The sequence below is a fragment of the Sesamum indicum genome, linkage group LG15, assembly GCF_000512975.1.
Source record: "Sesamum indicum cultivar Zhongzhi No. 13 linkage group LG15, S_indicum_v1.0, whole genome shotgun sequence".
NCBI lineage: Eukaryota > Viridiplantae > Streptophyta > Magnoliopsida > Lamiales > Pedaliaceae > Sesamum > Sesamum indicum.
In genome coordinates, this window is record NC_026159.1 from 3,526,704 (window position 1) to 3,541,518 (window position 14,815).

Here is a 14,815-nt window from a genome sequence, read left to right on the forward strand (position 1 = left end):
ACTCATTCCTAGAAAAATTCTATAGAATTCAAATAGGAGAAAATTTTAGTAAAATCATATTGAATTGAATCAAATTAATTAAAAAATAAATAATATATACTAATTATATATTATAATTAATTCAAATTCAATAAAATTAGATTAGAGTTTTCGTTCAAATGGTGTGGTGAGAACAGTGACTACTAAAAGTGCCTTTTGGGGCGGAAAGGAAAAACAGTAAAAATGAAGACTGGGGTGAATGTGACCTGTGATCAGGACAAACAGCAGCATAGATCATTTCACCTTTAAGCCACTTGTCACAACATAATACCATCATATGTTACTATGTGCTTGCAACAAATCATAAGATCATCTAATGCTCCAGCCTGGTTCTTGAAAACGGTCCTCCAATAAAACAAAAGAATAAAAAATTTTAAAAGAATTGCACTTTCAGAAAAGAAACTACGAATAAAGATCCGTTTTTTAAGCGCTCTTGAACTGGGCTGGATCTTTTACACTTTTAAAATTTATAAATCAATGAACTTGATATGATTGCTTGTGGCGAACTCCACATAATTGAACTTTATTATTATTTTTTTTAAGGTAAAAGAAAAGAAAGAGAAAGAACAAAAGATGAACAGTATGGAAGGCAAGAGCAGCCTCAAATTTAATGGCGCTTTGTCAATGGGAAAGGTTAACAGTTATGGGTTTTGACATTTAGTGGACTGATGGTGGAGAAATGGGGCTAAAGGCGAAGGTCCCACGTCAGAGAAATACAAAATCTTGAAACTGAACCCTTCATTTGGATTATCTTTTTAATTTCTGAACAGGAGGTATTAGTAGTTCTTACATCATCTCTCCCCTAAACAATAGTGTGGAAAGTAAAGGTGGCGTCTTTTGGCCTGCGTTTGCTTAGAATTCAAGTAGTAGTTGTTGTCCACTTTTATTCTTTCTTTCAACTAGAATGTTCTTCTAGTTTTAGTCATGGAGGAAATGAGTAGTGAGCGATTTGATGTGTTTGTATTCCTGTTTGTTCTTATACTGGTTGATGATTTGTGTCAGGTGTGTTGAGTGAGTGATATGTGGGGAAATGGAATATCTTATGTGTTGTCCGCTCTTCTAGTTCTTGTTGGTGACTATGCTTTCATCTGGTAAATTTGATGCCTTGTCTGATCTGGGGTTCATCGTATTCCTTGAAATTCGGCAGATTCTTCATCTGTTTGAGGTAAAGCTTCTGACACATGATTTCCTTTCTTTGACTTTTATTCCTTATGCGTTTTCTTTTTTCTTTTCTTTTGGTTTTAAGTTCATGGTGCTGCGAACAAGTTTTCTTATCCAAAAAATCTGAAAGACCAATCAAAGCGTTTCAGTTCGATGGTGTAGTAGGTAAATAGTTTTTGAACTTGGATCCTGGTGACTGATTAATTATCCTGGAGGGTTGATTCTTGATTTATCTTTCTTGATGGATGATGTTGAGATTTGGTTGGACTAAACAGAACTGGAAACCTCTTTTGTAGAAATTAGGAGTGGATCATGCTTGTTGGAATTAATGCACCATCTTTTTCTCCTCATAAGAGAGAAGAATTTGGGTTGAGTTGGATTGATCTTCTGAATCTTGATTCTTCTCTTAGGCTACTGAATTGCATGGGTATCAGAGAGATGATTGAGGAATAAATGAACGGTTCCCACTGGCCCTAAAATTCATTGTAAATTTTGAGATATTGATTGAAAGATCACTAGGTTACCTACTTTCGAGAAAATTTCTTTCTTGTCCATTTTCTTATGGTACATTACATTCTTATGGATACAGTGCCGACCCAGGAGCGGATAGCAAATTGCATTATGGGTTGGCTAACCAAGATTCTCAAAGGTTCCAGCCACAAAATCTCAAAAGGGCAATATCATGGGAAATATGAAGATGATACAATTTGGGAGGGACCTCCTACTTCAGCGGTAATCATTCCTCTGCTAATCATTTGATCATCAGTGATTTGACCCATGGGTCTTTGCTCATCTGGTTGCGCCACTTTCTTATGTTTGAGTCTTAAATATAGGACCAGTGGTCAGATTTTGACAAAGAAGAACTTGATAGGGCAATTGCACTTTCCATTGCTGAACAAGATGAGAAAGGGAAAAAAGTAGTAGGTAAGTCAAGAGGCCGCAAGATTTTGCCGCTGAGGATTCATAACCAATGGTAGATTCTTTTCTCCTGTGATATTTCTAGCTATTGGAATTTGAGCCGATCAGAAAATTCATGAAAAATCTGATATCTTTTATATTAGCTCAAGGATGTGTGCTCAAACTGGTGAATTAGAATGCCTATGCGCCAAGTGTTTGAAGCTTTAGTAATGACTTGATATGGGACAGCTGGTAATTTACCAAACTATTTATTTTATCAGATGACGAGTCTCTATTGGATGAAGATGAACAGCTAGCCAAGGCCCTTCAAGAAAGTTGGAACGTGGACTCACCACCTCAATCACCTCCACCTCCATCTCCTCCTCCACCTCAGTGTCCTCCTCTTCCTCCTCCTCCTCAATCACCTCCCCCTCCTCCGTCACCTCCTCCTCGATCATCTCCACCTAGATCACCTCGATATGATTATGGAAGTTTCTTACCTCCTTACCCGTTCTTCTATCCTTCTTCAATGTACAGGTGAAAGATCTTTCTGTCAGCAATTTTACTATCAGCTTACTTTCTGTTTTTTACACTTTAGTAATTTAAATAATCAATAACTGTGTATTCCAGAAATTTGTTAATCTACCAGATGAATTGGTGAAACATAGTCGTTAAGGTAGCTACCACCAAAAGTAGGATCTGCTAGCTGAAGCTAAGTGATGGAATTGGCAATAAACAGGATCACTCTTACACTTTCAATCTATGACAATAAATCTTATTTTATTTCTGGACGGAGTTTTAGGTGGGAAGTACTTCAAGTCATTAATAGTTTCACTTGAATATCTCATGCATCTCTACTTATCTATTATCCAAGTAATTAGAAGTTATTCACTTGCTAAGTACCATTGATTGCCGCCAGGGTATTGTCAAAAATACATTGATATATATGACCCTAGACGTTCTGTAGATAGTTTAAGTATGGATAGAAGATCAGTTCAGAGTAAATGGAAAAGGACTTGGACATTTGGATAGGTCTCATACTAATCATACTAAAGTTAGATATGGATTTTTAGCACCCATATAATAGAGTCGTCCGTTCCTGAGAGATTAAGCACTTATATAAGCAGATTTTGTAAATAACATAATTCATCAGGTAGTCTCACATTTCCATTTACCAAAATCAGTCAAATGAAGTATCAGGCCAACCTGTAGCCTGATTTATGGAGTTTTGAGGTAAACAATGTTGAAAAGGCATGAAAATTGCTTTGTCATGCTAGGACCTAGTGACCTCTTATATGTGCATTGCATGAGTTTGTTGATTCATGTGACTCAGAAGTACTACTCTCTTTTAAGTCTCCCGTCCTTAACATAGTTTTCTTTGTAGAATCTGCGCTGGTTGCAATAGTGAAATTGGTCATGGGAGATACTTGAGTTGCATGGGAGCTGTTTGGCATCCAGAATGTTTCCGTTGCCATTCTTGCAATCAACCAATTTCTGATTATGAGGTGCTGAACTGACCTAGCTGTATTATCTATTTTGGATTCTGAAACAATGCTTGGTATTACTCCTTGGTAATCCTTCACTGGACCAGTCATTTTGTGAACTGACTTCTTCTCAAAATTCTGTTTCAGTTTTCCATGTCTGATAATCGCCCTTACCACAAAGCTTGCTACAAGGACCTGCATCACCCAAAATGCGATGTTTGCAAAAACTTTGTACGTGTGTCACTTCCATCACTGAATAGCAGTACATTTCTATTTTACTTGTTAGTTTTCAGATTTGCAGAATAATACTGCTTATTACACGCTCATCCTGTTAACTTAAGCTCACTACATGCTACAGCGTTATCTCATTTTCCATTTATGTAGATCCCCACAAATGCTGCTGGACTTATTGAGTATAGAGCACATCCTTTCTGGCATCAGAAGTACTGCCCCGCACACGAGCATGATGGAACACCTCGCTGCTGCAGCTGTGAAAGAATGGAGGTCAGTGAAGAGAATAGTTCTCCATGTCTTAAATAGAAAGCAAACCTCAAAGAATGACAAAATTTATAGTGACATATCTTCTTCAACCCAACACAATAGAACCTATCATTTACATAATTGAAGTGGTGGATTAACGTGTAACCCTCTGATCAATGCAGCCAGTCGATGCCAGATTTTTAATTCTTGATGATGGAAGAAAGCTATGTCTGGAGTGTTTGGATTCTTCCATAATGGACACCCATGAGTGTCAACCTCTTTATCTTGAAATACAAGAATTTTATGAAGGCTTAAACATGAAGGTTGAGCAGCAAATCCCGTTACTCTTGGTTGAGAGACAAGCACTAAATGAAGCCATGGAAGGGGAGAAAAATGTAGACTCTATGAATTATTTCTGCTAAACTGCTAATTTCTAAAAACCTTTCTGATATTTAGTAATATTTATTCTGTTGCCAGGGTCATCACCACATGCCTGAAACCAGAGGACTCTGCCTGTCTTTTCCATGAAATGCACCTTAACAGAATCTTCAGTTCATTGTTTTGGTGGTGGTTGGAATTACTTACTTAGAACTTGGAACTTAAAGTTCAATCTTCATACTAAGTACCATTCATCAGATGTTGTAATATTAATACCATGAATGTCACTATTTATTTTTTATTTAATAATATTCAATGATTGTTAAATTGTTCGAATAGTGGTAACCAGTAGTGTGAAAGTTTGAATAAACAACTTAAAGATCCACGAGAGCAATAGCACGGTATGAGTTTCTTCTAGGAACATGAAAACTGTGAACTAGTTAATGGTCGCAAGATCAAGTTTTAATCCTATGTTTTACCAAAATTTCCAGATATTGAGGCGGCCAAGAATAGGAGGATATCGGATATTAGACATGTTTACTGAGCCTTGTAGACTGGTCCGCCACTGTGAAGTAACAGCTATCCTTATTCTGTATGGTCTACCTAGGTAAGAGTTGTTTCTCTCTCACATTTGGTCACTCCTGATGTTCATGCTCAGAAATTAACCTGGTGTAAAATTTAGGTTATTGACTGGGTCGATCCTGGCTCATGAGATGATGCATGCATGGCTGCGACTTAAAGGTAATTTCACACTAGTTTCACCATTTCCCTGAAGTTCAACTTCATATAATTACTCAACTGGAGTTATCCACTGATTTGGCTTTCTCAGGTTACCCGAGTCTAAGTCCGGAGGTCGAAGAAGGTATCTGCCAAGTGCTAGCTCATATGTGGTTGGATTCTGAAATTGTTGCTGGTTCTGGTAGTACTGTGGCTTCTACTTCATCGTCATCATCATCGTCTTCTTCCTCCTCAACACCATCATCATCTGGCTCCTCAAAGAAGGGTAAAAGGTCGGAATTCGAGAAAAAACTTGGAGATTTTTTCAAACACCAGATAGAATCAGACACTTCTGCAGCATATGGAGGTGGTTTCCGGGAAGGAAATAAGGCAGTGCTCAAGTATGGCCTGAAGAGGACTCTTGATCACATTCGGCTCACCGGCACCTTCCCGTGTTAACTGTACTCCTGATTTGCTCTGGAATTCTTGCTCTATGTTTGTATGCTCGTTTCACTGCACAGTATTACATGAGAGAACTCTTTTAACTTATAAGCAACAGAATAGTAGCTGAGAGTAAAGAAAAGAAAAATAAATGGTACCATTACAGTGTAATATGTAAGCTTGGAGCAGCACATGTATTCTGTCAAAATACTCGTCCATACATATAGGAAAAAGGGTATGACCATCATTTGCAAAGTTTCTTCTAATAGTATTCGTAGTAGTACTTTCTTCAGTCCGTTTCATCAGATTCAGAGAATCCATATTTGAATCCGAATCCGCAAAATTATATATTGTACTCCCTAAAAAATAATTTTTATTTCCTGTTTACCATTAGTAGTTCATAGCTAAAGGTTCCAACGTATGATAAATAATTTTTAATTGCAATATTACAAGGAACGTGGTTCAGTTATTAACACTAAACTTCACAAATTCTGTAGAGAGTTCATGATCACCTCTGATGCTAAAACTTAAAAAAGACAATCCTATTCAACAGAAAATGACTGCGAGTAGTTGGCATCTTCCTGGATTTTCATCAAAGCTGAAACCACTTCAGCCATGCTTAATCTGTTTGTGGGTTCTCGAGCCAAGCATGCTACGCTCAATTTCAGCAAGCGCAGTGCCAGTGCAGCATGGTCGATTATATAACCGAGTCGATTCTTTACTTGAAGTCGAGAGTCAATGAGATCATTAACTTCAGCTCCTACATCTGTTCCATCAATTACTGGAATCACTGTTTCGGACAAAAGAACTTCTTGATCATCATGCAGGACCACAGCTTCTCTTCCGGTAATCAATTCCAGCAGAACTATCCCAAAGGCGTAGACATCTACTTTAGGGGTCACGTTCCCAGTTTGTATGAACTCAGGTGCCATGTAACCTCTTTCTCCAACAATATAATTAGTGTGTGAGCCTCCATCTTCTCTAGCGAGGGCAAAATTTGCAATCTTTGCCCTCAGGTCTCTGTTCAGTAAAATGTTGCAGCTTCTGATGTTCTTGTGTACGTAAGCTGGAGCAGTAAAGTTGTGAAGATAATCAAGTCCATTGGCAATGTCTAAAGCAATAAGAATTCGGCGGTTCCAGCTCTGGGCAAGGGGAGAGTTTTCTTTATGGAGCCAGTCCCTTAGAGATCCTTTTTCCAGGTACTCATAAACAAGATAGAATACTCTATCATGCTCACAGACACCATAAAGACTAATCAGATTGAAGTGGTTGATATTGCTTAGGATTTTGATCTCTTTGGACACATCTGTGCTCATATGTTTTATAGCTAATAATTTTCCACGAAGATTTCCAAGGTAAACAGAATCACTCAACCTCTTATGTGGGCTGAAGTTGTCAGTGGCTGCCTTTAGTTCTTCATAAGTATATATCTTCAGAATTTCACCAATTCCAACAACTTTATCTAGGAAGTGGGCCGGCAGTTGCTGCTTCTTTCGTTGCTGTCTAATTCTCCATGATGCATCATTTGTTCTCTTTCTCCTGTAATGGATGAAGCCCAGGAACAAGAAAAAGCAAAGGACTGCTAGAGCAGCACCGGTTGCCATCCCGACATAAAGCCCTTTATGTGACCTCTTGGGCATTTGCTGAGAAATTGTTGGATGTGAAGTGGCTTTCATCTGAGAGCTTAAAGGTTCTGCTGGCAGAGGAATTAAAATAGTTGTGAAGGGATAAAGAACTGGATTGTCCTCAGAAAATCCGTTGGCTGTAGCGACACTACTGGCACTTACGTTGAACTTTTCACTGATCTGAGGGACTGTATCTTTCCAAGTCACCAAGAATGTCAAAAGAAACTTGGTGTCATTTAAAATCTGTTCTTGTGTAGGACAAGCACACCTAAGGGGTACTTGCAACTTCAATCCTGAAAACAAGTTGAATTCGCCATATGGATTTTCACGCTCAAGTGCATTACAAGTGGTAAGCCCCTGATACGTATCGTTTGCAATTGTAAAATAGGTATCAACATCATGCCTGACATAAGAGGTGTTAGCTTGATAGTATTGACCTGAACAGGAACAAGTTACTGGAACAATAACCGCGACATCTGGAGGCAAGACTGCTGAGCTCGAGATATCATTGATGTGAGCGAATTCCATAGGGTCAGAAGACGTCAAGTTTGAAATGGACGAGACTGAAAGATAAGGAGGTTTTGTTCTAAACATCAAGAACGCTTTGCAAGAAGGCATTTTCCCATTGCAGGTATAAAGAAAAGCTGGAGATGGTCCTGTTTCATCGGAGATATTACATTGCATAACTGAGTTTCCTGCATACTGCTGTTGGGCGTGGGAAATGGAGGCTGAGAATGTTAATATGATGAGAAATCCAAATAAGTGCTTGCTCATGATGAAAGTTTTGGTAGGGTGGACTTGAAGATGGAACTTTAATACCTCGCACACAAATTGGAGTAGCATTGCATCCTCAGATCAGTTCTATTACAACCACCATTTCGACAAAGTGAAGGAATCATGCACATCACCCTCCAAAGTCAACTTTTCTTAGATCAGAACTGGCCTAGTTGAGAAGTTATAATTCTATATATCGAACATATCATTAGGTAAAGCCATTTTCATATACCGTGTGAGACGACTTAACCAGCCTAAAACAAATGACAAAGACTTTTATATATTGAACAAACACTAGAATGCTTCAGACTTCATTTGGGAGGATAAAGAATGCCTGCTTATGTCATGAACAGTTAAACCATCTTTCAGGACAAGATTAAGAAACCATCAGAGAATTGAACTTCAGTGTGCGCACAAGAATGAGGAGACGCAAATATCAATTTTCAAGAAGTGGCGGCTAAGCATATTCTGAAGTCAAATACTGAGCCTTGATTAATTAAACCCAGAAACCAATTCCATTACACAGTCTGAAGCATTCCAAACAAGCCATATGATTCTTGACTTGGCAGATTTGGCACTTTGTGTTTGTCCTTGTATGTTAAGTGATATTGAGATTCTTCCTGCAGCCAAGCCGGCCTCTTTTTTTATCCCCAGGTAAGTACTTTATTTTACCTTATTCTGGATGATTAAGATTGCTTCTTATTGCTCTTTCTGGAGAAAGATATTTTTGCCTCTTCTCTGTTAATATTTAGTGACAGTGACTGCTCATTGTTTCTGAATTCAGGAAAACTGGAATAAAAATTTAAGGAAAGATGTGGGCTTTCCAAATTCTAAGTTCTAACCCACCAGAAGAAGTGAAGAACTCCACCATAAACAAGAAACATCACACAGAACTCCTGTCCAAAATAGTCTTTTGCAGAAAACAATATCAAGATAGACCCCACAACTCCCCACCTATATCCATGACTTATAGACATTATCCTCCTCCAAAATTCAGCCAACCATCCAAAATAAAGTGCCCAAAACCAACCAAAAAAAATATGAACCAAACGAAACTCACAACAGAAAAACTTACCAATGACCAAATTCTTCTCTTTCTGATACTGCAACTCTCTTCCTCCCCATGGAGACCATTCTCTCTCCTCACTCTCTCTGCCCTCTTTTCAAGAACCCCCTTCTTCGGTCATTCCAGCCTAAATCAAGTTGTGGGCTCAAACCTATTTGCTGCACCCTTAGAAAACAGCCTTCTCTATCGGTGGTTAAACAGTCTTTCTATAAGCCCACAAGTTGGCTTTCTAATGTGCACCAGGGACTAGCAGCACTCGCTATTTCTTTGGCCCTCAACTTTTCCTTGCCAATTTTAACAGACTCTGCTTTGGCGTCTGAATTTGATGTTCTGAATGAAGGCCCTCCAAAAGAATCTTACGTTGTTGATGATGCTGGTGTGCTTAGCCGAGTGACTAAATCTGACTTGAAGAGACTGTTGTCGGATTTGGAGTCCCGAAAAGGCTACCACATTAATGTTGTCACTGTCCGCAAGCTCACTGTAAGTGGAAGTATGATCTTTGCCAGATTATTGCGTCTTTGATGGTTGTGTAGCATGTGAAATCTAATGTAAAATTAGGAAGTTTTCTGAATTTTAGGAGAATGGAGCAATTGGTTGGAAAATCAATGATGTAAAGGAATGTACTTTATTTAACATGTGAAAATTGCCAAGAAAAACTAGTTAAGAATGCAAGAAATTCGGTGTTAAAATATGACAAATGAACTGTTTTTGTGACTTGTTCCTGTTCTTTGCCTGAAGAGCAAAGCTGATGCGTTTGAGTATGCTGACCAAGTATTAGAGCGCTGGTATCCGACTGTTGAGGAAGGCGACAAAAAGGGCATAGTTGTGCTTATTACCAGTCAGAAGGAAGGGGCGGTTACAGGTGGCCCTGAATTCATCCAAGCCGTTGGTGATTCTGTTCTTGATGGCACTGTATCGGAGAATCTTCCAGGTATCCTCTGTTTTCCCATTTTGATTCATTTTATATATCTTTTGGCTGTGAGTTAGTAATAAAATGGCTGATAGATAGCTTTAGAGGTACTTCGCAACACTGACTAACAATGCCATAAATTTTATTATACATTGTAACTCTTCAACATTCCAAGTCATAGGATTCAATCTGATTAGTGTATGTTTAAATTATTGCAGTCCTAGCTACAGAGGAAAAGTATAATGAAGCAGTATTTAGCTCCGCCAAACGCCTTGTGGCTGCCATAGATGGGCTACCTGATCCTGGTGGCCCGCAGGCTAAAGACAACAAAAGAGAATCTAACTTCAAAACTCGGGAGGAAACAGATGAGAAACGGGGTCAGTTCACACTTGTGGTTGGAGGTTTGTTAGTGATTGCATTTGTTGTTCCTATGGCACAATACTATGCATATGTGTCCAAGAAGTGAAGTAATCCATCATTTACTTCCTGATCCGGTATTTTTCTTTTCCATTAGAGTTGAGTGAAATGTATAAAATGTTCATAGATTAATTCAGAGACCATTAATCAGCATACTGAAATGTCTCCTTTTTCACTCTTTTCCTCCTAAGCTTTTTACTTTGGCCTGATCTCCATAGTTACGATTGTCTGTCATCTTGAGACATGCCTAAGAGTCCAAAATCCAACAGTAGGAGCTGGAATAAAATGAAGATCTGATTACATGACACATTTGGGGTATGTCATATCTTCGAGATAATAGATGGATAAGAGTGACAATCATTTAAGAACAATCAACTAGTCTAGTGGAGCTTGGAATCTCTGAATGCAACATTATCTGGACACAATCAACTTGTTGGCTGGCTCGTGGATGCCCAATATCCAACTAAGCCCAAGAATCAATGGGTTTGAATATGGCAATCTCCTAAGATTTCTACCTTGCAGTGCTTTAGAGAATGCCTCAATGATTAAATTCATTTGTCCAATATTATATTTCGTATTTAACAAATATTAGAAGCTAGAGAGAATGATAAGCCTCTTTAGAATTTTAGCTTTAGAAGAAAAGGCATCTTGTCTGCAAATGGTGGATCAGAATATTTTCCTGTGAAAACCTGTGATGCAACATACTGATTTGCAGCCTCAGTGTAATGAATTCCATCCCAATTCACATACTCCGTGCTGTCATTGCAACCTTTGGCTGTGACTGAACTTCCATTCAGAACTTTCGTTTGACCACAGGCAATCCCACTGTCATAATTCAGTGGCGGACCTCCGTAACCACAGCAGGCCATCAATGGCTGCTCAAATCCTGTAAGTTGATTTATGGTTATATATTATTTGAATTGACTTAACAAGCAAAATTCCTTCTTTGCTTACTTTTTGTTTAGACAAATAAATGAGAAAAACTGCTTCTGTATACTAACCATATCGAGAATAGTTAGCTATGAGGTTGGACTTGATTGTGAAAATGTCAACGTGTGTGATATTTGCATCTGGATATTGGCCTTGCAACTTTTTGCAAAGTGCACGCAGTTGCAAGTTGAGAAGTCTAGAAGCTTGATTGTGAGAGCTGACACATCCAAGCTCGTCTAGCTTCAAGGAATCAGTTCCAAATTTAGCAATGTTTTGAGGTAAGCATCCTAGCGGACCTGTATTGTGAATCCAAAAATTTCTTGCCCCTTGGTCGTATAAGCTCTGCATCAAGAAAGAAAGGAAAACATAAAATGGTGGAAAAGTTGGAAGGTATGATATTATCTTCAATTATGCAGGCCTATGATCAGGTATAGTATTGTGAAATATGAGTAGATATTTAGAATAGTTTCAGGGTAGTGGGGAGATGATACTATGTGTTCACCATATAATTCACCAACCTCAATACCATGTTCAAATTCTAAGAGAATTGTAGGAATTGAGGCAAGAATTTGATCCAAAGTCTTAGAATAAAAGGCACCAGCAAGATCATTCTGGCCTATGTCAAACATGTAAAGCGCCTTCTGAAAATAATCTTGAGCTGGGATGTACTTGTCATACTTCCTTGCTGCCAAAAGGTAAAAATGACGCAAAAAAATTTAATGACAGGTTTCTTAAGTGAAATATCTGCTATAATTTTGTAAGTTGAGTAAATACTTTTAGCCAGAATATCCTCAACTTTTGCCTTGAATCTGAAGAACTGAGCCACTTGAATCCCGAATGAAAATGGGCTAACAGATGATGCAGTGGCTGGAAGTATGGTAGAACCTGCAGCTGCGAAGTTGCATCCTCGTCTAAAACTTGGTGCGGCTATTGAATCCAAATATGGGTTCAGAAACGGTAAGTCCATTGCATCCACTGTTACATTGTATAAATGCATGATTAAACCAGCAGCAAAATAGATGAAGTAAATGCTTTATTATAATTAAGTCAGAAGGAAATTTACTTAGAAAATCAATGATTAGACGGCCATCACAGAACCTCCCTGATGGTTTCTGGAAGTATATCTGCCCATTAGGTGGGTCGAGGGCTTCGGCAAGGCCAGCAACCAGGCCTCCTGTGTCGGAATTAGAGTCCCCGAAATTGAAAACTGCAGGATAATTGAAATCAATGGAGGTGGATAAGGGGAGGCAGATGATCAAGAGTAAGGTGAGGTTCCGGATGGTACAAGCGTGTGAAGCCATGTCTGTGTGTGAAACAAGTGGAAGTCTTGTACCTATAATAGAAGGGTTGGATGGTTCTTTTAGTGTACACTCAAAGTTACCTTTCACATTTGGACAACTCCAAAACTACAAGTCTTTGTTTCCGTTGCCTGCAGGCTTTGCCAAACAAGTCCCCTGGTTGCTTAGTTGTCACTTATCAGTATTCTAACTTCCACTAATCAATCAACTTCCATCTTCTTTGGGTTCATCTCATAAGCTGCACTTTTGGTCGGAGGATGTTCTTTCCAAATCAATGTTTACATAGTTGATGAGTCGACTTCGGAGCCATGTCAAATATGTTTAATTTCAATAACAGAATCAACATGCACTAACAACTGATTGCCAGAATTAGAGTCCCCCAGCCATGTCCACCAACTCCACCCACCACCCCTGCCCCACACCACTCATGACTTATGGGAAAATACCTTCTTAAAGCAACAAAACATTGAAAAGAAACATAAATTTTTTTCTTGTAAATCAACCTCCAAGTGAATTGTTTCTACCCACAAAAGGTTTTACATTGAAGCAAACAGGCTAATGGAGACAGAAAAACAAAGAAGAAATATCAGATTAATACTTGAGTTCATACAGCAGAGGAGAAGAATAGAAGCTGAAAATGCTATGCATAATCTTATCTAGGCGTAGTCCGTTGCTCTGAGATGCTAATTGCCCATTCACCAGACAACGTGGAAGTTGCAATTCTTGACAAAGACTGAAAGATGTCATCCATGTTTGGTCGATCTGATGGATCTTTCTTGAGGCAACTATCAATCAATCTGAACAGTACAAGGGCAAATTCTGGAGAATATTTTCCTTGCAAAGAAGGATCCATTAGGTTTCTTAGATTTTCCTGTCCGTTATCTTGGTAAAGCACTGGAGTTAAGACCTCTGATAATTCTGTATTTACCTCTTCATACAAAAGGGAGACTTCTTTTCCTGTGAGAATTTCAAGCATGAGAACTCCAAATGCATAGACATCAAGCATCGGAGAGACTATTCCATTCTCCAAATACTCAGGAGCCATGTAACCTTTAGTACCAACAATGTGCCTTGTCAAGGCAAACTGACCTTCCTGCCCTTCTACTGATCTTGCCAGGCCAAAGTTTGCAATTTTGGCTCTGAAATCTTGATCAAGAAGGACGTTACTGCTGTTCAAATCCTTGTGGACGTGGGGCGAGGAAGTGTACCGATGGAGATAATTTAGCCCTGATGCTACATCCAAAGCAATTTGTAGTCTCTGGTTCCAATCCATAATCGTTTGATCTCTCTTTTCATGAATCCATTCACTGAGTGGTCCGTTGGAAGCGTACTCGTAAACAAGATACCAGTTGCCCTCATTGAAAGAAACACCGGATAGTCGGATGAGATTGAAATGGTTAATCTTGTTCAACAGGTTGATTTCTTTTGAAACATCTCCATTCATTTTCTTGATGGCGGCAAAATCCCCATTGATGGTTCCTCGATAAACAGATCCCTTGATCCAGCAACTGGGGCTGAAATCTTGTGTTGCGGCTTTAAGTTCTTCGAAAGTGTAAACTTTAAGAGACTGTGCTATGCTGGAAATACTTTCCAGAAAGTCCTGTGAATGTGAATCTTCATCTGCCTCTTTCTTGAGTGGCTTCTCGATAGATTCAAAGCTCTGTGATGAAACCACAACAGTCTCAGCTTTCTGCTTCTGCTTACGAAAGAATACACAGAAAAGTATGCCCCCAACAACTGATGCAAGAACAAGGCCCCCAACAACACCAACCACAACATATATCCACGTTTTGCTTGAGCCACCACTTGGAGGAGGGACAGAAGGCGGCTGCGTGGAGAAGGGCGGCGGCGGAGGCTGAGGCGCTGTAACTTGAGAACTTGTCGGCGGATCCTGAAGGGGAACCAGAAGAGTAGTGAAAGGATAAACGATAGATGATTCAGATAACCCATTAGCAGCGAGGGTTCTCCCAGTATCAACCCCAAATAGAGCGCTTATCCCTGACACAAACTGGTTCCAGGTGATCAAATAACTCAACAAATAGTTCACACCATCATCACTTTGGTTCTTAGTTGGACAAGCACATCTAAGCGGAACAGTGATTCTTGTCCCCGCATACAAATTCCTCGTTAGAGTATCGTTCTCGGCCTGGAGAGTTTGACAGGTTGACAAACCCTGGAAAGTGTTGTTCGCGATCATA

General features: G+C 39.1%; 5 protein-coding genes across 5 annotated transcripts in view; 2 read left to right on the forward strand and 3 right to left on the reverse strand.

The window, feature by feature from the left end:
* Window positions 830-5,817, forward strand: LOC105177724 (protein DA1-related 1). The gene is given in 13 exon segments (XM_020699090.1): window positions 830-1,204; window positions 1,286-1,365; window positions 1,790-1,932; window positions 2,034-2,124; window positions 2,379-2,634; window positions 3,482-3,602; window positions 3,729-3,812; window positions 3,966-4,085; window positions 4,244-4,456; window positions 4,539-4,625; window positions 4,931-5,046; window positions 5,122-5,180; window positions 5,269-5,817. Coding segments are annotated over 13 exon segments (1,782 nt in total). The 5' UTR covers window positions 830-1,139; the 3' UTR covers window positions 5,616-5,817.
* On the reverse strand, window positions 5,493-8,849 carry LOC105177760 (lysM domain receptor-like kinase 4). Its single transcript, XM_011101007.2, has one exon. The coding sequence runs from the start codon at window positions 8,063-8,065 to the stop codon at window positions 6,140-6,142; it is 1,926 nt and encodes a 641-aa protein (XP_011099309.2). The 5' UTR covers window positions 8,066-8,849; the 3' UTR covers window positions 5,493-6,139.
* LOC105177725 (UPF0603 protein At1g54780, chloroplastic) lies at window positions 8,992-10,564 on the forward strand. The gene is made up of 3 exons (XM_011100969.2): window positions 8,992-9,542; window positions 9,801-9,993; window positions 10,191-10,564. Exons 1-3 carry the CDS (start codon window positions 9,120-9,122, stop codon window positions 10,436-10,438), a joined length of 864 nt encoding a protein of 287 aa, XP_011099271.1. The 5' UTR covers window positions 8,992-9,119; the 3' UTR covers window positions 10,439-10,564.
* Window positions 10,932-12,948, reverse strand: LOC105177726 (GDSL esterase/lipase At1g54790). Its single transcript, XM_011100970.2, has 5 exons — window positions 12,383-12,948; window positions 12,094-12,294; window positions 11,838-12,004; window positions 11,391-11,661; window positions 10,932-11,275 (listed from the first exon to the last, which is right to left on the reverse strand). Exons 1-5 carry the CDS (start codon window positions 12,618-12,620, stop codon window positions 11,007-11,009), a joined length of 1,146 nt encoding a protein of 381 aa, XP_011099272.1. The 5' UTR covers window positions 12,621-12,948; the 3' UTR covers window positions 10,932-11,006.
* LOC105177727 (lysM domain receptor-like kinase 4) overlaps window positions 13,084-14,815 on the reverse strand; it is a gene marked incomplete in the record, with an annotated part of 2,379 nt that continues 647 nt past the window's right edge. Inside the window, 1 exon segment of the mRNA XM_011100971.2 lies at window positions 13,084-14,815. Coding sequence (XP_011099273.1) covers window positions 13,270-14,815 — 1,546 coding nt within the window.

Excerpts from the sequence above, each read along its gene's own strand:
- LOC105177726 (XM_011100970.2), bottom strand. The coding sequence starts at position 12,620 with ATGGCTTCACACGCTTGTACCATCCGGAACCTCACCTTACTCTTGATC. Across the intron at positions 12,295-12,382 it reads TCTAATCATTGATTTTCTAA|TGGATGCAATGGACTTACCG; the intron begins GTAAATTTCCTT and ends ACAATGTAACAG. Across the intron at positions 11,276-11,390 it reads AGCTAACTATTCTCGATATG|GATTTGAGCAGCCATTGATG; the intron begins GTTAGTATACAG and ends ATCAACTTACAG.
- LOC105177725 (XM_011100969.2), top strand. The coding sequence starts at position 9,120 with ATGGAGACCATTCTCTCTCCTCACTCTCTCTGCCCTCTTTTCAAGAAC. Across the intron at positions 9,543-9,800 it reads TCACTGTCCGCAAGCTCACT|AGCAAAGCTGATGCGTTTGA; the intron begins GTAAGTGGAAGT and ends CTTTGCCTGAAG. Across the intron at positions 9,994-10,190 it reads TGTATCGGAGAATCTTCCAG|TCCTAGCTACAGAGGAAAAG; the intron begins GTATCCTCTGTT and ends AAATTATTGCAG.
- LOC105177760 (XM_011101007.2), bottom strand. The coding sequence starts at position 8,065 with ATGCTACTCCAATTTGTGTGCGAGGTATTAAAGTTCCATCTTCAAGTC.